The sequence below is a fragment of the Oxyura jamaicensis genome, chromosome 7 (assembly GCF_011077185.1).
Source record: "Oxyura jamaicensis isolate SHBP4307 breed ruddy duck chromosome 7, BPBGC_Ojam_1.0, whole genome shotgun sequence".
Lineage (NCBI taxonomy): Eukaryota > Metazoa > Chordata > Aves > Anseriformes > Anatidae > Oxyura > Oxyura jamaicensis.
Genome location: NC_048899.1, coordinates 3,946,579 through 3,968,672, shown reverse-complemented (window position 1 = coordinate 3,968,672; position 22,094 = coordinate 3,946,579). Strand labels below are relative to the sequence as shown.

Sequence of the window (22,094 nt, the reverse complement as noted above, 5' to 3'; positions counted from 1 at the left end):
TGGTACCAGTATTGTCTTCAAGGGAAACGTGAATGATTTCATAAGAAGGTTCCTTGTAATCTGACTTTTCTTGAGGCATACCACCCTCTTTATGTAGCTCAGGGTCATAACATTTGCTATTGTACATCTCAGAGCTGACATAGGTTGTAGGATCAAACATTAGAAAAGCAAGGTACAAGTTGCTATTAAAAAAAAGTGATCTTGTGCACAATCTGTACACAACTATAGTTGACCTACATTACTAATCCACTTAAAAAGCTAGGATTTCTCTTGAACATTGCAGATCATGGAGTTTGTCTCCACGCTGAGTTCCAAATGTAAAATGGTTAGCACATTTGCACTGGGATCTTCTGACTTTATCTGCTTATACCTGTAGCAAAGACTTAGTTCCTCACACGTACTTCCATTTTTAACACATCATATCCTGATAGTTTTTGTGTCAGTCTAGCCTGTTTTAAGAACCTCAGTGATCAACCTTTCATAATTCAGAGACAAGTTTTCATTAATTTAATAGAAAATACTTTCAATATATGGTCATTTCCAGTTCCTTTCTAGAACTCTTGCATTACTGCTATTGCTTTCAGTCAACTGTATCTCATCCCATTTACGTGAGCAGTGAAACCTGAAACATTAACATATGATAATCTGTTAAAATCTACTTACCTATTGCTGTTTCTGGCATTGCAAAAAGAGTCTTTTCTGTAGCAACTCGGAAATGTCCATGGACTGAAAGGCCAACTCCCTGCATATGGAGCACAAACAAAGGAAATGGTTATAAAATTACCAGTGGAGGTAATTATAACCGTAATCCTATGCAACACACTTCCTGTTTTGCTCCACAATTGAATAATGTTACATTTACCATGCACATCTCAACAAAATATTAAATGGCCTTTTATGGTTCAAAGACCTATAAAGCATTTTTTACCTTTATGATTTGACTGAAATAGCTTTCCATGCTTTAAAAGATTGCTGACTCATACAGAGATTAACTCCAAATAGCCCGTGAGTGACAGCAACAGAAACAAGTGACCCCGTTTTTTAGACTACTAAGCAAGTTGATATTCTTTTGCTAATGTTATATTATCTATAACTTTTGCACATACTTCAACAAACTATCCTCAACAAGAACAAAAAAGGCCAATGCTTTTGGAATATACATGAATTGCATGAAGTTGTAATTATGCTTTTAAAAGAAATATTAGCTAATTATTATTATGTGATAATTACCAACTTTATCAAAACATAAGTATTTTAAGCAGGAAACGCCTCCAGCATTATTCATTAAAATTCAAAGTCTGTGGTTAGAAACTCAGTCTTCCTTAACCCGGGAACTGTAGTTCTCCAAGTCAGAAATAAGATCCACACTGCGAAGTACCTAGCCTTCTTCTCTAGCAGACTTTTCTGACGAGGTTATTTTCTTCAAGCCTGTAAAGCTCCTGGTTTTGCCTATTGTATTTTCTGATTTGGGCACTGAGCAGCAGCAAGGCCCAAGAAAAAGATGTATTTTCATTTCACCAAAAAAAAATATAATAAAAAAAAAAATTTAAAAAAGTGTTCAATAGGCAAACTGACATATTTAAAGAGAAATGGTTATCTGACAAAATTACTACTTTTAGGTCACTTCCACCGATAATACTGGGATTACTCGGCACAACCACAACAAATGGGTAAAGGATCCTCACTTCTCAAAGCTTTTCTACATAATACATACCAATTCAAATTTGTAGATCCTAGCTGAAGACAAGTTCCCTCTATTGAATATTTCACAAATGTCGTACAAATATTTTCTCTCACTTTGTTTTAGCTTACTTCCTTTCCTCAGTATTATCCTCCTATCCAACCAATTCTTATATTAAAACTAGTATCACTGCTTTAAAGAAGTCAAAGTATAATGAAGGTGTATTCGATTTTTATGTAACATTTCTACTTGTTTAGATATTAGAAAAATGGCAACTAAGGTTATTAGTCTTCACAAACATCTTCATAATATTTCAGGCTTCCCAACAAAAACAGTGGGATTAGTCGAGTGATACCTGCTTGGACCAGCATTGCATGTTCAATAGGCTTTTAAGAAGAGAGCAGAACATCTTTTCATTTCACTTATCTGCAGGGATCTTTGGGTGGGTTTTACATTCAAATTTTAAAAAGTTATCTCAAGCTAATAAAAATTACATCCATTTCTTCGCACCATTCTTATGCATTCTTTCCTGGCCCCTTGTACATTTCTGCCCAGCAAGAAATTGTCACCACTTATTCCATTAGGGTGATGCATGATTAAATCTGAAAACATCTTTAAGGTTTTTTTTCTGTAAAATGAGTATCTGCCATTCTCAGTTTTTAATATAAATTTATGAAGCTTTTAAGATTCCAGACTAATTTCCTGAGAAATGGACACGTAACATTTCTGGCTATTGTATTTGATTTTATATGCAGAGCCTAAGCCAAGTCTATACACACAGGGAACTGCTGTTTCATGGAGGCAAAAGACTTTTGAGTAAAACCTGAATGTTATTTGCATAGGGTACAGTTATCTGTCCCTCAGCTCTTGCATTCGACTGGTTGTAGATCTGTCTCATCTAAGCAGCAGCACAGGCAGCAGCCCTGTATGTAAAGCTTTATTTATTCTTTAAAGAGTCTAGAATTCTTAAAGGAAGTAGAAATGTGACTTCATCGCTTTCAACATTTTATTGTATCACACCAGCGTATTTTCATTGCATTGAGCAAAGCCTTTCTTATAGCAAGAGAAAGCACAATACTTGTGCTATTTTTATGCATGTTCAGCAGTAATGACAACTTTTATAAAGACAAATTGAAATAAAATAAAGCAAGTCCATTTTGCTTTTTCTAATTCTTAACTGTTCTTGTTGTTTTTGTTTTTCTAATGCTGTATCTAAGACTACAAATACCATTTATCGTAAAACATTTTCCTGGCTTATTTTCTAGGTAATCAGTAGTTTGTATAAGAAAAAAGATTCAAATTTTCAGCTTGAGTACTAAGTAGTAAAGAACGGAGTGTGAACTCCACAAAGACTGCTTCTCTTCCAAGTTTGTTCTTTTTATAGTGATAAAAATATCTGTAGAGTTTTCCTCATAAAAAGTCAAAAGAAGTAATTTTCTTTTGAAAGAATTAAATCAGATTTCACTTTCTCAAGTGCCTTAGCCATAATTGGATTTGTTTTCTAGATAGCCTTCAAGTTTTACGGTATAGATAAGAGCTTAATTTAGATACTTATTTAAAAGACTAAAATTGTATTTTCTTCTTAGTCGTTGTAAAGAAAATGGCACAAATACACCCTTATTTATTTGAAGATCGTTTTGAAATGATCCAACATTAGGATAAAACTAGGAGAAAAAAAATGAGTTAACACTCTGAGGGTGCAAACTCCAGTAATTTATTAAACTGCTGATCATATGGTTTCATGTGTTTATTTGCAGCTTCCCAAATGGTTATTTTAATAACTTTCACCGTCTGTGTTTAACCTTCTCCATCTAATCCAGAGGAGAGATGTGTATTAGTTTAAAAGTATCCTGTGTAAAGAACAAATTCTTCCAATCAGAAGTGTAAATGCATTCCTCCTCCATTTCTGGATATACATATATTATTTTTAAACCAGAACCTTACACTGCTAGAGTCCCATCTAGGAGGCCCTTCACACTATTAAAATATCTGCAGTCGGGCTGTGTTCACCTTAACTGGCCCCAGCATTTACACATACAAGCCTAGATGCTATTATGTTTTCATTAAAATGTGCTATACCCTGCACCGTGAGAGACCTCCCTTTCATGATCTTCAAGTGGGTACTAACGCTAATTTCTTGCTCCAGACTTTGCCAAGATACATTTAGCCACTACAGTAAAAGACAAAGTTTTATAAGTACATAAACAAGAAAAGAAGGACAAAGGAGAATATCCATCCCTTATGGAGTGTGGGGGGAAACATATTGACAAGAGATGAGGAAAAGTCTGAGGTATTTAATGCCTTCTTTGCCTCAGTCTGTATTGGTAAAACTAATTCACCTCAGAGTACGCAGCCCGCTGAGCTGGAAGACAGAGGCAGGGAGCAGAATGAAGCCCTTATAATCTGGGGGAAATGGTTATGGGGCCGGTGGGATCCACCCAGGGGTGCTGAAGGAGCTGGTGGAAGTGCTTGCCATGCTGCTTTCAGTAATTTACCAGCCTGAAAGGAGGCTGTCAGTTCCCTTTATCAGGTGGCAAGTGATAGGACAAGAGGAAATGGCCTCAAGTTGCACCAGGGGAAGTTTAGACTGGACATCAGGAAGAATTTCTTCATGAACAGAGTGGTTAGGCATTGCAACAGGATGCCTAGGGAGGCAGTCGAGTCACCACCTTGCCTATTTAAGAGACGTGGATGTGGTGCTTAGGGACATGGTTTAATGGTGGACTTGGAAGTGCTGGGTGGATGGTTTGACTTAATGATCTTAGTGGTCTTTTCCAACCTGAATGATTCTATTATTCTATTTCTCTGGTGACTCAGGTTTGGTTTTTAATCCAGATCATTCATTTATCTTAATACTGGCAAGAACCTCTTTTTTTTTTTTTTTTTTTGGTCTACTGGCAACTGGCATGTTTTATTTTTGTAAAAAATGAGACCAGAAGTTGAGGTGCTTAATAACAACCAACCAATTTAAACAATCTTTCTGTAAGGTTTTTTAATATCAGTTAATCAAAAACATATTTAATAGCAGAAATGGTGGTCTGAAAATGCATCTGCAGATAGATCGGTGATAATGGTGTTTGATTGCAAATTATTGATTTACTACTGCACAGGTATTAAAATACTAATCTTAATATATGTAGTGTGTTACCACTTTACTATTAGAGCACACCTTATGAAGGTATGAAATATGGTTTGCAGATCTCTTAGTTCTGTTCAAATTCATCAACAAGCTTCTGAAAAAGCCAGTAGAGTATCTCAATTTTACTTCCCATACACGACTTCAAACTCAGTGCAGTATTTCAATGTCATTATGTGACTGTGTATGGAAAAATTATCATTATTTCCATATTTTTCATGACAAATATAGAACCTTATTAAAGTACTTTTCTGATGAAAAACAAACTGTAGATTACTATATAAATTGAGCAATGGAATACAGCTACTATAAATCTCAAAAGTATGCTGTATTTTCTTAAATTGGAAATGACCCACATTAGTCATTCAGAGAACTCTACATATCTAAGAAAGTTAATAGAAATTGAGGGCCACCGCAACAGAAAACCACACAGTGCAAAATAAATACGCCCTTCTTGAACGACATGCAACAAAAAAATGATGCTCATACTCACCTGCAGCATTGAGCACTGGAGTTACTAACTGAATAAACAGCTGTTCACATACAGAAAAGTAGATCTGCCTCACAGCAAAACCTTAAGCCGTATTTGACTGTTTACTAAATAACCTAACACTGCAAAGGAGTCACTGCCTAGGAAAGCTTAAGAGACGGAATAAAAGAAATACAAACAGAAAAGGAGCTCACCTTCAGTAGGCTGAGAAAGATTTTTTAGCTGTACAAGCAAACAATTTCATGATAATACTAATATCAATACCATCTGCAGTGAAAGTCCCGTTGGTAATGGTTCAAATGCAATGATTAGACATTTTAAACTAAATGAGAATGCAGTTCCTGGTGGGGCCAAAACCACAAAAGAAACGCGGCAATCAAGACAAACTGGGCGTCATATAACAAAGGGCAAATATATCTGAACACAGATGTGTAAAAAAGACAACGTGCAGTGACTTTTGTCTGCTGATACGTTCACAAAAGCATTAGTTGGCAAAGTAAACAAGTGAAATTGATTGAGGGAGCACCAGAGGCTTATAGCTATGTGAGATCAAAAATCATTGATATAAGAGCATTATCCCCTGCATCCAGACACAGCAAATCTGAAACTGAATCAAAATTAATCTTTGTTCATCATTAACGTAATGGACCACTCCAAAGAGTATAATCTGTTTTTATCAGTAGCTACTAGCAGGCAAGATTATTTATTGAACCAGAGCAGTGTTTTACAATAGATCTGGACTAAGAATATCACATTCTTTAGTTGATGACATATAAATCAACTTTATACAAATATCCTTAAAAAATCATTTTTAAAGTGCTTTTGGTGGTCTTTTCAATCATTTAGTGTTATTTTAAAATATAAAATATTAATTTACTATACAATTTAAATATGAAATATTAATTTCCACATACTGATTATGTGCTAGAGCATCCCATTCCAAATTTCTACAGGCATACAGAAGAGCAACCATCTGGATAATATTACCTGTAATAATATTTGATGTTTCAGTCTGAAGTGTTTTCCTTGAAGCCTAATGCCAAACCTGTAAGAAAGTTTGTGCTATGAATGACAACCAATATTTGGTGAATACTCTGGTGCTTCATGGCACAAACCAGTGGCAGAATTCATTCCAGTTGTGTGTTTCCTAAAGTTTACTTCTATCTTCACCACACATTCAGACATAATACTAAAAACTTCCCCTTAATTTATTTGTATCTTGTGTGATGACCTAGAAGTGTAACTTCTCCTGACTTTTGATTATTTAAACAAATTTGCTCAACTACATTAATAGTGATCATTTAGGTCAATTTCTTCTAACAGTGAAACTTGAAAAAAATCACAGAGGCCACACCAGCACTGCTACAATGACCGTCTTTTATAAACAAATTTTAGATTCAATTTTGAAAATCCCTGTTTTGATTTTGCTACTACCAGCCAAAATTCATGCAGAAGCAGCAGTGGCAGTCAAATGCATGCCTTCACAATAAGGAGGTAGACTTTCTTGCTTTTTCACTGTTCTATCTTACTGTGACTTATTTATTAACTAGTTATTTTTAATTATTGTTTCTAAAATTCTTGAAGACAAGCCTTGTTCCTCTGCAACACCTAAAAATGTAGCTACTGCAAGAAATACAAAGATTTGGACTAGCCACATCCTAACATCTGCAGGAAAGGCAGGAAAGAGACGGGATCCATTTCAGCAAGATGCATCGACACACAACTAAGCTTTTAGGTTTTCTGTTCAAACTGAAGAAAACACTTTTTGTTCTTAAAGATGGGCACATGCAACATTTTTTTTTTAAACAGGAGCATAGTTATTTGGGGTGGTACGTGCAAACTAAGGGAATTTTGTCATGATGTTCCATTTCTTAGGAAAAAAATGCTTAAAAAATAGAATAAAGCAGACATTAAAACTAACTCAAGGAGAAAATAAGCATTCAGACTTCTGGGAAATGAGAAAATATAACAGGGGATGGATAAGCAGGCTAAGATAATTCTCTTCAGAACTTTTGTCCTTGGTCTGTAATAAAAGGAAGGAAAGGGAAATAATGAGATGAGAAAATTCTCAGTATGAGACTCTAAATGAAGGCCCAGAATTAAAGAAAAATAGTAGAACTTCTAGCAAGGAAGACTGTGGTGTTGCATGGTAAGAATGAATCCATGCAGAAGCACGCAGAATATCTGTGATGACACTAAACAGTGCAAGGGTGCAAAAGGTTTCCATAAAGCCATAAAGAAAACCTCCTATAAACAGACGCAGGTTTCACAAATAAATAAATAAGAATAAAAAATACAGAAAGTACAGCTTAGAACCTCAAATTTAGTCACAGAGTAGACAAGCGATGTCTACTCTCTGATGTGATCTCTACCTCATTACACTGCACAGAAATGCAAAAAACATCTGTTCTGTGATTCAAAGATATTAAGTGCAGTACAATTGTGTAATGCCAACATGTATGTGAAGGAAGTCTGCCTTCTTTTTCTATGTGTAAAATAGTTCCTTTTCATATTGGGCATTAAAGAAGTCACTCACTGTAGATTTGAAAGAGGGACTGGAGCTTTACTTTCAGAACCACTACTGTTTTCAAACCCATAGTTTGAAATACTTGTTTTCAAGACGGTGCTTTATGATTAGCCCCTTGGGGAATAACATCACGTGCAAATCGTTGAACATTCAGTAGTTATTTTTTTTTACCGATGTCAAAAACTGCTGATATTATAGGCCGATTAGCTACAGAATGAAGCGTGCCATTTGTCCCTGGGATCAAGCGCAGGAGCTTAGCAGGCAGACCCACATGCCAGATGGTCAATATAGCGTAGTATCAGCCAAGAGTGCATCCTGTTTTAGTATTGCTGCAGCATTGTTTTCAACATCCTATATTACAAAAGCTAAGAGGTACACAAGTCAATCTCACGAAGTTTTGTTCCAAAGTACAACAGATACCTACTTCCAAAATCTCTATTCTATTTTACAATAAAAGCTTCTTTCAGCTTTGAAGCATAGACAACAAATGGACAAGAAGTTTCTGTATGGTACACAAGCACAAGTTTCTAGGGGAGCCAGGGAGAGAAAAGGGGAGAATAGGAGAGCAGCTTATCCAGGTTTAGTATGTCAATATTCTAGGTAGATTCTTGGGCATAAATTAAAACAAAACTGACTGCAGATATTTTAATAGTGTGAAGGGCTCTAGCTTTTCAGAATGTTGTAAGGTAAAGTTTCACCAAAATGCCAGGCTTGAGTTGAAATAAAACACTGCAAACTCCCTCCAAAAAGTTATTTAAGTTTTGAAAAGGTTTTGTTGCTTAAAGCAAACTAAAAGCCTGAAAGAGAAGTATTCCACCTTTTCTGGAAGAGCATTAAAATGTTATCGTTCCCCCGCACCAAACCCTTCTTAAGTCCTCATGAAGACAAGTGGACTCGATGCAACAACGAATAATTACGGAGCAAAGATGCCATCTTCACCTAAGCAAATTTCTGTCTTAAGGACCTACGTGTCAGGTCCTAAGACCTGCCTTAAAAAGTAAATCAGATTCCTCTAACAATATAAGCAAGTAGAATCGTTTGCTGAAAATCAAGTGGCACTGACACACACGTACGAAGTTAAATATGAGCACTAAGCTCACACTTTCTACTACAACGTAAAAGGCTGAGGTAATTTTGAATCTGTAGCTCAGAAGGGAAGAATGGTCTGATATGCAACAGTAGGAGTTTTTCCAAATTGCAGAGTAGGTTCAGAGATTTGCTTGCATCTGATTCTCTGGAACCTCTAAATAACCCTGGGGCTTACATTAAATTGATGTTAGCACTCAGTAAGTAACGTTATGAAAAAAAAAAAAAAATCGTATTCTGAGCTGGAAAGTTTATGATGCTAACAAAACATAGCCTAGATGATACCACTATTAAATGAAGAGCACAATTACCTGGAAGTATTTTAAGATATCAGCAATTTGCAGTCAAACTGAGACAGCACCTCTACTGAGGTCATACAGAAACCAATCATTAATAAACCTCTATTTGATATTTTTCATTAGCTGCTTGGATGAGGAAATAAGTTTTGTTGTTGTTGTTTTGCTGTTTTTTTTTTTTTTAAATATATGTATAGATATAATTTCCAAATTACATTTTGGGAAGGTATTATTACTTTGAAGGGCAGGATCAGAATTCAAAACCATTGCACTTCAGAGAAATGGTGGAACAAGATCAGACAGATATTAATGAAATGAATCAACTACATTTGCAAAAGTAATATCAAATGCAAGGTTACAAGCATGCTTTTTATAGAACAAATGCCTTAAAGCTTTCCAGACCTGAAACCAACTAGGAAATTAACAGAAACAATAACAAAATGCTGCTGCAAAAAGAATTTACTTCAGCCACTATGCTACAGCAGGCACCAAAGGGTGGAATTGTACCCACTTAGCCTAGATTTAACACATCTGGAAAGCCTAACCAGCTTGATGTGGTGGAGCTATAAAAGGCAATGCCAGGTGATACAACCCTCAGGTTTATTCAAAGAGGAAGTAAGTGCTTGGTTTTTTATAAATAGTCTTTCAGGAAAAGCATAGCTTGACAAGATTGATGCTGATGTACAAGTTCTGTTCGAGGAAGAACTAAATACTGGTAAAAGCGAAGTGACAAGGAAATATATCGTGACAGAAGGTTACATTCCGCAAGCAAAAAGAGGTAAGAATAATGGCTTTAAGAATATGTAGATGTAGTGGCTTCCTAGCATCTGATATTTTGGGAGGCTTTGGTTTGTGTGAGCTACTTGTGATAGAATATTTCTATCGTATATAGGGGATAATTATTCTGCTCTACTTGGTGCTAAAGAATTCCCCAGCTGAAACATGATCCCGTTTTTGGTAATGAACTGTAAAGTACATGAATTGGAGAGATTCCAGAGGATTGCAAGAAGACAGAGAATTAATCTATAGTAAAGACTAAAGAACTAGTCTTTTCCCAGTTAAAGTGAGATGGCTGGGAGAAAGGAAAGTATCTCAAAATGTTCTTAGAGAGCTGTGATTAAGGAATATATTGATTACATACACTGAAGTCTTAAATTAGACACTAGGGAAATCAGGAAAGAATAATTAACTAGTAGGTTAGGATGTCTAGAAAATCTAAATTCCTGATGTTAGAAAGTTCTGAATGCATTAGGTGGAAATCTCCTAAGACCTCATCACTCTGTATTTAACACTACTTCAAAGTGCAAAAGAATAACCTCAAGGATCCTCTCAGCTCTGTACTTCTGTAATCTAGATCTCAATGTATGTGTCATTACTACCCGAGTGACTAAGGCAGGATCAAACAGTACTTTAAACTCCGTGACAGCCACCTTGAAGATACTTTAACAAAGTACCTTAGATGTAGACTCGCACTTTCAAAGCCCCTTCTTAAAAAAGCTGTGCTGATGTGTGTGTTAACAAAACTAATGGAAAGCCACTTGTGAATCCAAAGAGCCAATCAATGAGTCTTCTCATAATTGCAGTAAATATACCTGAGGTCTTTTTCTACTGAGGAGAGAACAAAGCAGTCAGCACTTCATACTGCTACTGCTGTCACAAACTCGGCCTAAAAGCTGAGGGAGCAGGGCCGTGGCAACAAGGTTGGGTGACCTCTGTCTCTCAAAGTTGAAAACTATATTCAAATTCCAGCTTCCTATTCCTCTCTCTAAACATAAAGATTAGAAAATAAGATTGTCAGAATAACTCCAAGAATGGGGCTGTTTAAGAGAGCTGGCCATGCTGTTAAACTCCACCATTTCTACACTGAAAGCGTCATGTGTTACCACGTTAAGCTGAAGTCTACTTGCCCAACCAGAGATGGAGAGAGATGTTTCCTCAACCCAAAACTCAAAGCATTAACTGTTACAGTAAGAAGTATAACATAATCATGTAACCCTTAAATCTGTAAGATTAGCAAATATACCATGTAACAGGTCAGACTAAAGGTTTAAACACTGCCTTTAACTGTTCAAAACCAAAAATGCCCATGTTTGAGCAACAGACTTTACTTGCTAAAAATATTAAAAATTAAAACTAAAATTTTAGGACTTATTTGGGCCTTATAAACAATTAAGCAGCTAAGTATTCAATAATATTGAGTGATAGGTCTGTAACAGTAGCAAAGTGTTTTTCACAAATGATACAATTCAGCTGTGAAACTGCCACAGGCCTTTCTGAAGACAAAGGCTAATTAACATCAAAAATACTGGATGAGCACTGAGGTAACTGTGATTACTGGTGATTATTAACTCTGTGGTTCTGAAATAAAGCCTAGCTCAGGTAGTTTCTAATCATGCATGTGCTAGAATATGTTATTAAGGAAGACGGTACTTTGTATGTGACTTCTCAGATTCCTCCCTGAGCTAATGGCCATGTTCTTTGGCTCCTGAAAATGATGTGGCTTTGACAGCATGCCACTGAATTTTTAAGTATGGTTTAGATAAAGTTAGCCCAGTGAGTTCTAAGGGTGAAGCACTTACGTCACTTTAGTAGTCATTGTATTCTAATAACTCAGTTCTATACAGTCAAAACAATGGTGATTTCATTATTAACACCACAACTACTTGCTCAACTTCCTTAAATGAATGCTTGCTTTCTAAAGAAATCTTGCAAGACAATGTATATTCTTCCAACAGTATGCTTAACGTGAATTTAAGCTCTTTGCATTCATCAGTAACATTGTTCTAAAGTCAATCTTATTAAGCACCTATATACTTAAAGACTTTTCTTAGGTATACTTTGGATGCAAATACATATAAAATAGTTGATGTCCAAGAAACTAAAGCTTTCATTCATTAACACAAGGCCATGTTCGCTAAATTCCTGGATTTATGCCCCATATTTTTTGCTATCAAATATTCCCCTTAAATTCTAAGTCCAATCATCTCAAAGCTACCACTCAAAATCACTTTAAACATTTAATCTTTCTGAGGGTTAGTCTGTGAGAAAGAGTATCCAAAACTAATTTAGTTTGTGACAAAACCCTGTTTCAAAACATGGATTTTTGACTGAGCTTATAAAGCGGGGTTGGTTTGTTTGTTTTTTTTTTTAACAAAAAAAGTTTGTTAAATATTCTACATTTCTTGTCTAGTGTCCAGGTATTTAATTTTAAACAAAATAAAAATCTATGGACAGAAGTCAACTATAAAAATAATAACTATAATAATAACAACCGTTTTTTAGCAACATGAGAGTATATGCCTGTGTCCCTTTCAATAGGACACACCCTTTAACAGCGAATCATAGAACATCCTGAGTTGGAAGGGACCCGTAAGGATCATCGAGTCCAACTCCTGGCACCGCACAGGTCTACCCAAAAATTCAGACCATGTGACTAAGTGCACAGTCCAAACGCCTCTTAAATTCAGACAGGCTTGGTGCAGTGACCGCTTCTCTGGGCGGCCTGTTCCAGTGTGCGACCACCCTCTTGGTGAAGAACCTCCTCCTGATGTCCAGCCTAAACTTCCCCTGCCTCAGCTTAACCCCGTTCCTGTGGGTCCTATCCCTGGTGATTACAGTGAATAGGTCACCTGTCTCTCCCTCTCACGAGGAAGCTGTAGACTGTGATGAAGTCTCCCCTCAGCCTCCTCTTCTGCAGGCTGAACAGGCCCAGTGACCTCAGCTGCTCCTCATACATCTTCCCCTCTAGGCCCTTCACCATCTTTGTTGCCCTCCTCTGGACACTCTCCAGCAGTTTCATGTCCTTTTTGTACTGTGGTGCCCAGAACTGCACACAGTGCTTGAGGTGAGGCTGCACCAGTGCAGAGTGGAGCGGGACAATCCCTTCCCTTGACTGAATGTGGAATGTAAAATGTGGAATTTAAAATTTATTTCACTATTTTTCTAGTAAAATGCCATCACTTTTGCTTCATTAGATGTTCTTGTCACTTAAACCTACTGCCCTGAAGCTAAGTACAAAAAGATTAAAACACAGACTTATATGGAATTCCAATTTGTGATGAACTAGTGTATATACAAAAAGGTCCACAGCCCCCTCTGTTGGCTCGTTAAGCTCTCCAGAGTATCACCTACCAGAACCTAAAGAACAATATTGAAGAGGAACTGGTTCATTTTTTTGGAATACAATTCCAAGTTTATCAGAAATCTAAGATACTTGTGAATCAATAGCAAATCTTATTACCTGAGTACGTAATAACTGAGTTTCTAATACACTGCTGGATTTTTTTAACCAATTTTAAATTAGAACAACATTGCACTCAATATGCACGGTGCTACAAAGTACCTGCATTTCTGAGCGTGGCTGAAGTTGACAGGGTTGCATTTTTATTCATAGATAAATGGTGTAGAGTGAAATTGAAGCGTTTAAGAGGGGTCTCATGATTTTTAAGCCCAAGCTTAAACCACTTGATTTTAAAGCTAAAGACCTGAACGTGGTTTGTTGTGTTTCATTGTTTCTAATGGCAGTTAGTGTGGTTCATAAGTGACAAATGCTCCTAGCTCCCACTCAGTTGCAGGGACTACACCAGATTTAGAGCATATGAAATAGATTAAATATGACCTTATTGTGTCAAAACCATAAATCACTCAAACACTAGGGATCTAAAACAAATCATCTAATTACCACAAATAGAGTAACTCCTTTGTATGAATGCAGTTCCAGCGAATAATCCTAGTGGGATAGAGAACTTCCATGCAACAAGCAAAACAAGGTAATAGGATAAACGTGACCAAGTTTGTTCTAGTGGTTTTAATCTAAAAAATCTTACTGCAGAGCACCTATTTTAACCACAATAGAAAAGAGTTGCTGCGAGCTTTGTTTGGTTAAGGTCAGGAGTGATGGGGGTTCCCAGTGCTGACAACAGTGATGGAAGAAGGTGGAGAAAGAAGAAAGCTAGCACACCTTTCCTGCTTGAACATTGGTCTATTTAGACACACCAACACTAATCTTGCAGAGGTAGCTAAAAGGAATGCAGCTCAAAACTATCACAGAGCACATACACAAAAATTGATAGGCATTGAAAAACACTGCTGCTGACCTCCTTTGTTAAACCATCAGTAGATACTTCCATGTACTGTGAGGAGAAAAAAAGTGTTGATAAAAACATGCCTTCCTGTAGGAAGGACGTTATCTCAGAGTAAGCTGCAGCTCTACTAACACCGCAAAATAAATAGCGTTCAAGGTTATATGAAAGTTTTAAAAGCAGTCCATAAACTGAGACCTAACTGCTGCTTCCCCTACCTTAGACTGGATACTTTTTCCACCAAAATTGTATGTTTTTATCACACTGATATGAAAGACAACCACAACTTCAGTGTGGGATCTTGAGGTGGTATCACAAAGTTTCAAATATAACATGCAAGACTGAAAATCCTGGCTCTCAGACCCAGCCAAAGAGTGGGCAACAGAACCCTGTATGCTTTAATAGATATGAAGCGGATATATTCAGGCTTTGGAATGATATGCTTGTTCCATCTTATATTTTTAATTTCAGAAAGCCCAATGCAAGAAAAGGCAAAATGCCTCTTGTGAAATAGTGTTGTAGGCTATTATACAAAAATAATGTTTTAGAGAAGTGCAAGACAGAAGTACTTTATGCAAAGCTTTTGAGGTCTTCCACGCTCATGCCTCTACTTGTGTTAAACTTTGCCTAAAGCAAACACCTGATGAGATTATTCCTTAAAACATTGAAAAGGAATGCAGTAGAACAGAAGCTGCAGTGTAGAAAAGTGTAAAACAAATTCAGAGGGAGAACAAAAATGCTTTAAGAGTAGCTCTCAAAAAGAAAAAACAAACCCAAAATAAACATTAATTAAATCCTGGAGGTGATGTATCTGGACAAGTAGGCCATATCTTCTCTTTCTTTTTCTATTTTCTCTTTCCAAGCAAGATAACATACATTTCTAGTCATCAGGTTCTGCAGTGAAAGGTCCCCTTAGCTGCTGAGTAGTTGCATAACATCTTAAGATCTACATCATGTTTTAAATGTCTTTGTTAAAGAAAACCATATAGGCCTCTGTAGAACAGATGAAAGAAACTAACTTCCTTCTAGGAAGGAATATTCTCTTATATTCCAGATGCATAAGTTGGGCAATAAATACCATCACCTTCATATCATTAGCACACGGATGTTAAAAAAAACTCCACTGGCTTAATGAACTGGCAGCATACCATTGAAGCAGCTTTCCAGCATAACTATTGACACTCCATAATAGAGATCCTTTAAATCTTCACTTTCAGCAGCAAGAAAAAAAACTATCTGTCAACAACTGTATTGAAGCAGTTGTAATTAGCAGTCCAGGAATACTTGTCATCACCCATAAATCTAAGTGACAATATGGCAGACAGACATCACTGTCAAACTCATTGTTCAAAATAACTCAAGATGATTGTACTCTGTTCCCTACTATGATGCACATATATCCAACAGATGTCAAGCTGAAGTGAACAGCATTCCAACATGTAGAAAAGCATGGTACTGCCATTCACTACCTACTCACAGTATTTAGAGCCAACAATTGCTAAAACAACTATTAGCACCAAATATAACTCGCAACGTGACGGAGTCTCCTCCATTCGTATGCTTTAGAAATAAGATGTGACCTTGGAGAAGGGTATCAGGATTCTGCTGTATCTTATGATCTGGGAGTACTGCAGAGGTGAGTCTGCAAATGCATTTCCCAATCAGTTCATGGGAAAATGCAGAACTCTTGTTATGAACATCTGTTAAATATAGCTTTGAATGAGATTTTTTTTCCATTTTTTCCAAAGACTTGCCTTTTATATGTATTTTTATGTAGTTCTATTTTCTAATAAATGTCGAGTGGAAAATTATTCTCAACTCTTGTATAATCCACAAACTCACACTTAAGTGTTCTGAAAACCTTTGGGTAGTGTTTGCTACAGTGACAAGACTGTGCTCTTTTCTCAAGCCTATTGGCAGATCCTCAGAGGAAGCAGCTGCACTAGCTATCAAAGACCAGCAGAAGAACAGCAATGTAGTCTGACAAGCTAGATACAAAATGTGTGGATTTAAATGTTTGTTCTTAAATTGAAATGTTGGACACACTGTGTACGCACTTCACACAACTCAAGTACACCATGTCATGTAACTTTAAAACAAATTCTATTAGATATCACACCAAGGTACTTACCCCTCCCATTGTAATGCCATCAATAAGTGCCACATAAGGCTTCTTGCAAGTGCCTACAAGAGATATAAAAAATTATAATTTTTTCAAAAGCATGACTAACCTTGTACATGACAACATCCTCATGTCTTACTTCAGCAAGAGCAACAAAAAATAAATAGTAAATTAAACAATAAAATATCAACTTACAATGAAGCTCCTTCATTTAATTATTAAGCAGGGGAAAGAAATACCAGTTAGTGGCTTACTACATTCCTAGTGTTGTAAGAGAACATGAAACATCAGAGGGCTTGCTACATGAGCATCTGATAATCCAGCCATATCTGGCTATTACAAATAATTTCATAACAAGTTGGACACAGCAGTTCCCCTTTCACCCTATCTCACAGCTTGGAGTAAGAGCACAGAGTATGTACCAGTACATCAGGACAAAGGCAGATTAATTAGTAGATTTGAGCCAAAATGTTAACTATGACCTTCTACAATATGAATGTGTTCTGTCTTGCCGAGTCTGCTGCATGTTACCCTTGTGTGGCACAGGTCAAGATGATACCCTACAATTTTATCTGTCAGCTTTATCTGATGGAGCTTATAGGAATTATGAAACTAAAGATCTGATGCTGTCAGTTACTGTTTACAGAAAAATTCAGAAGCATTCTGAGAATGAAATTGCTGCTTGATATTTGTTGTTTTCAGGTCAGCTATAGAGTTGAATTAGATTGCTGACAGAGGTATCTGCAAATGCTGTTTTCCGTTGCAACTATAGATTATTGTTTTTAAAAAAAAGAACAAAAGACCATTTTACAAGGCACTTCAATCCTTCAAGTCGATAGAAAATATGAGAACTGAATTTTTAACTCTTCTTGCATCAACATATAAGCTAGAACATGGACTCCCAATGTTTGAACTAAATTTCTACAGAAGTATGTCTGCAAATGCAGTGAAAACAGCTCCTCTGTGTATTTAGTTGTAGAATACAATATAAAAATATTTCTTTTTAGTAGAAATCTCAATCCTAAAGGAATACGATTATACCAGATTTACCCAAAATCTAGGTTTTGTAATTATATTGCATTATAGGAATAATATACCCCAATCAATTACAAAAAAAAAAAAAAAAAAGGCACCCTGAGGTATATACTCTTGAACTGTTTGCCTTGGCAATATTAAGGTTTTTCCATGACACCTTAAATATTTTCTTTGCTGGAGACAGGAAGGTACATAAAAATGTTAATTCTAGTAAGTATTACTTTATACTCTTCTGATAAGTTATTATGCAACATTTTCACCTCTTCTCCTGCAGGGACTAACACTGGATACTTCTGATCAATGTTTAAAAATGCAAACTTTATTCAACTAAATTACATTCTAAAAAGTTTCTTCTGATCATAATACTCAACCCTTGATTTTCATCCAAAAGAATAAGAATTAATATTTAATATTCTTTAACCCAGTAAACTTATTGATTCTATCATCTATATTTTATAGAAAAGCAAATTAAGTGAATTTATATTTAAAGTCATTGTTATGAAAACGATACAGTTTTAGAATTTGCTACTAAACATACCAATGGCATTGTTCAGGGTATATTCTTCTCTGAAGAAATCTTGTGCCAGTCTGTCTCCAACTTTTCCTGCATCTGTGATGGCTTAAGAGAAATAAAAATTCTAAATATAACTGTAAGGTTAATAGAACATACAAAAACAAGTACAAAAATTAGTATCGCATGATAAAAATTTTTGCCCTACAGCAGTCAGTCAAACAGCAACTTAATCCTGCTTTATTTTACTTGAGCAAACAAATTTATCAAATTTAAATATGAAAAAGTATCCATTTTGAGTCCCTTCCATTATGCTGGAGAGTTTGTCGCATACTTCTTGAGAGAGTGCCGTCTATTTTCTACACTATGGAACCCCTCCTAGTGGTTGGCAGTCTTGTCTGTAGTATTTCATATCAATATATGGAACTGTCACTTAAAACTGATTACACTGAAGACTGAATACTAAAAATGAGTAGTCAGTAAGAGTAGGGCATAATTTAACAATAACCTGTACTGCTTGACTACCTAGGATTTAAAGCAACCACTAATTCAAACAGTTTGGAGACTTTCTACCATTCATAATTAGAGAATATCACAAATACGTTGATCACTGTAGCCAGCTACTTATCTAGCCACCTCTGAGTCAAACATCAGAGAAATTATCCAACAGTACAAAGCTATCTGTTAGGACCCTTCAAATTTCTTGTAAATAAGCTGTTTTTAATGAAATGTTGGGAAGGAGAAGGAAGAGACAAGAAACCTCCCAATGATTGGGTGCTATTACCAGTTATTCATAAGCAAAAATTTGAGATATCCTTCCCAGTTACTGTTTTGTGTTGACTGATTTCATTCATTTACCATGACTCAGGTAAACAAAGGCTTGCCACAAAACAGTGTGTTTAGTTGTGCCAACTTCTTCTAACACCTTGATGCACAGATGCTGTATGATGCTGTTGTCTTGAGACAGCTGTTAATAATACAGCAAAAACAGTTTTAAGTGACTATAGTCCTTACCTCTGATGTCACCACCAGCACAAAAAGCTTTTCCTCCAGCTCCCTTTATGATTATTAGAAACGTTTCAGGATCTTGCTCCCAAGCCTAAAGAGAGGCAAATGTTTCCACATAAGATTAAAATTCTAATTCAATATTCTTTTTCTGTATACTATGATTCTTATTTTTTTCAGAAAGATTGTTTTTAAACTGGTCTGAGAGCTATACACGTTTGCTTAGGAGTCTCTAACTGCCACTCCATTGTCATACTCAACCCTGGTGGCAGAGATTTGGAGAGCCACTTTGTGTATTTCAGAATGCCCGAGGACAGCTCCCATTCTCTGACATAAAGAAGCGCTCCCTACAGCGGGTTCCCATCTGGATGGGAACACAATGCTGGGGGAGAAAACTGGGAATAGAGAAGATAGAGTAACTGTTTCAAGACAAGTCATGGAAGTTTTGTGTATCTAAGATGTGCAGCAAGGAAAAGAGCATTTAAATTGTTGGATGTTTTCAAAATGATTGCAATCAATACCCGTCAAGGACTGGATTAAGCCAATTTGTGCACAGATGCATCTGTGACAAGATATTTCTGTGTACCAGCAGCTGTACTTAAAATTATTCCACCCTTTAAGGTTGTGCATAAAACAAATCCAGTACTCAGTACTACAGGTTAAGTATTACTTTAAATGCTCTTCAAAGAATGCATAAGTTTGCAACATAACCATCTATCAAAATATCAAGAGCCAGTTAACTGTCTAACAAATACTGGTATTTAATGTTTGACTTTCTGGATATGGTGAACAACATCATTAAATTAAAAAAAAAAAAAAAAGACTATTTGCATGCTTAAAATTTCATGTTCCTCTACTTCCTTGAGAAGCATTGTCCATACAAGGCTCTTCTTTAGGGAATGAAACTAAAGCAACTTGCTTCCTAATAATTTGTACCTTTAGTTTCAGCCACACAACTTCCCAGCAAAACGTGCACTCAATTAATAGGCAACACCTCTGGACAGCTTGTAATATGTGTGTGCTGACTGACCAACTGGGTGTTGTGAACAGAAACACGTAAATGCTGACTGCTGCTTGCCTTTAATTCAGTCCTGGTGTTAATACGGGGGTCTTACCTATGCAGATGCTAAAACTTCACTTTTTGTCTGACAGCTTTTTTCTTTGATGTCTTTTCTTTCTAACCAGCTTGAAATTGTCTGTTCCTTTCCATGCTACACGTCTGAGCTCATTAGCAACTGTTCTCACAATTTAATTATCTAAATCAGTATGCTATGAAGTGTCAGAATGAATTTTAAAACCAGTATCAGATAACGTAACAGCTACTAACCTTTATTTGTGGAAAGATTTGTTGGATCATAGAAAGATTTAGTGCATTGAGAGCCTTGGGTCTATTCAAAGTTATTATTCCCGCACCTCCTTTCTTTTCCAACAACACTTCATCTGAAGAATCTGTATGTTTACACATTTTCTGTAAGTGCAAAAACAAATAAAGCAAATGTCTTAATGTCTTTGATGTCTTAAGTAACATACAAGAGCATTTATGGAAATATACTCTCAAAGCACACTTTAAATAATTTTAAATCTTTTAAATAAATTATAAAAATGTGTTTTGAATTTCACATTAAGGCTTTCCCATTGTAATTCAAGTCATATTTGTATTTCTTACACGGTTCTCTTGAAACCACTTTATTAGGCTGAAGGACTCTGACAAACCTCAGACAAGCTTTTGAGCTATATGCTCTTTGGCAATGACATTTGAGATACTGAACAATGAACTGTGCTGTTTAAAACTGACATTCTGGAAATACCTACAACAATTGCAGTAAGAGTTTTGTATGTCCCTAGTGCTAGTTTGATACTGCAGCCACAACTGTACATACAATTTTTTATGTAACTTCTAACAGTTGACTCGGTTGCTAACCTATTTTCACAATTGAATTTCACATTCAAACTCAAAGTTGAATGATATTTAAGGAATATAAGGAAGCTAACATGGAAACTAACTATAAAATTAGGGAAAGCCAAATAATCGGGCTTTAATTTATGCTTTAGTAGACACACAACGACGTGCTCACATACGCAGGCAATGTTCTGCCTGAATGGCATTCAGAAGCACCACAAACAGACACATTGGAACTTGCGTGTGTTGTGTCTCTCAGGTATGCAGTTAAATGTCCCAAGAGCTTCCAACTCAGGCAAACATGATGTAGTTCTTACCAAATGCTGTAACGTTACTTGCAGTCTGTTAAATGGCTTCAGTCTGAAAAAGAAATATTAGAAACTAAAGTTCTAAAATAGCTATACAACCCCCAAATACACAACTGAGCAAAGCTTTCTCAGAAAATTCCTAGACTTGATTGCCCTACATTCTCCTCTTTTTTAATCAAGTACTATTTTGACATCAAAGTGGTTGGAAATACCATTGCATGTTATATACAGATGCCAATGTCAACTGTTAACATTTTCAGTGCATTTAAACAATTTCAAATTAAGCAATTGCAAGTTGTCTGGGTGCTAATATGACAAACTAGGAGTTCTGGGGATCCTTGATAAGTAGCAGTATCTTTTAAAGATTTAGTCATTGTCTGGAACTTTTAATGCTTATATTTTTTTAAAAAAGCCTTGTCAGAAACGTACCCGGGCCTGAAGCTCCCGTTAGACAAAGCCTGCTCTCGCTGTGCTGCGTGTACACGCGTCTAGGTAGGGTTTGCAAAACCGCTTGAGCAAGGTTAATGCTTGTGCTGCCAAAAGGAGGCGTCTGGCCTGCTGTCCGGTTCGCGTTTTGTACCGCCGCGGGGGGAAGCCGCCAGGGCCGAGAGCCGGGCCGTGAGCTGGCTCCGAGCCGCTCGGCGCCCCCGGGCAGGGGCGACGCCACTTTGGGGGGGGGGGGGGACGGGGGGGCCGGCCCGCGCCGCCGTTACCTGGGCAGCGGCCGCAGCAGGCGGGCCGCCATGGCGGCTGCCGGCGCCGTCGCTCTCCGTCATGGGCCGCGGTACGGCGGGGCTGGGCGGGCCGGGCCGGGCCGGGCATGCGCGGGGCGGAGGGGCCGTCCCCGTGCCTCAGGGGCTGCGCCTGCCCCGGGGGGGGGGGGGGTCCGTCAGGGGAGCTGCCGTTTCGCCCTTCC

At 36.9% G+C, this 22,094-nt stretch overlaps 1 protein-coding gene across 3 annotated transcripts in view; it reads right to left on the bottom strand.

The window, feature by feature from the left end:
* HIBCH (3-hydroxyisobutyryl-CoA hydrolase) overlaps window positions 1–22,015 on the bottom strand; it is a 41,308-nt gene extending 19,293 nt beyond the window's left edge. The window contains exons 1-7 of one of the 3 annotated variants that reach the window (XM_035331615.1): window positions 21,892–22,015; window positions 21,188–21,230; window positions 20,298–20,438; window positions 18,980–19,064; window positions 17,993–18,073; window positions 16,429–16,481; window positions 664–742 (exon numbers count right to left, since the gene is read on the bottom strand). In XM_035331615.1, coding sequence (XP_035187506.1) covers window positions 664–742; window positions 16,429–16,481; window positions 17,993–18,073; window positions 18,980–19,064; window positions 20,298–20,438; window positions 21,188–21,230; window positions 21,892–21,923 — 514 coding nt within the window. In that variant the 5' untranslated portion in view covers window positions 21,924–22,015. Of the gene's footprint in view, window positions 1–663; window positions 743–16,428; window positions 16,482–17,992; window positions 18,074–18,979; window positions 19,065–20,297; window positions 20,439–21,045; window positions 21,231–21,891 lie in introns of those variants that run through there. The other 2 variants (XM_035331616.1, XM_035331617.1) reach the window with 2 other exon arrangements.
* Between the last annotated feature and the right edge of the window lie 79 nt (window positions 22,016–22,094).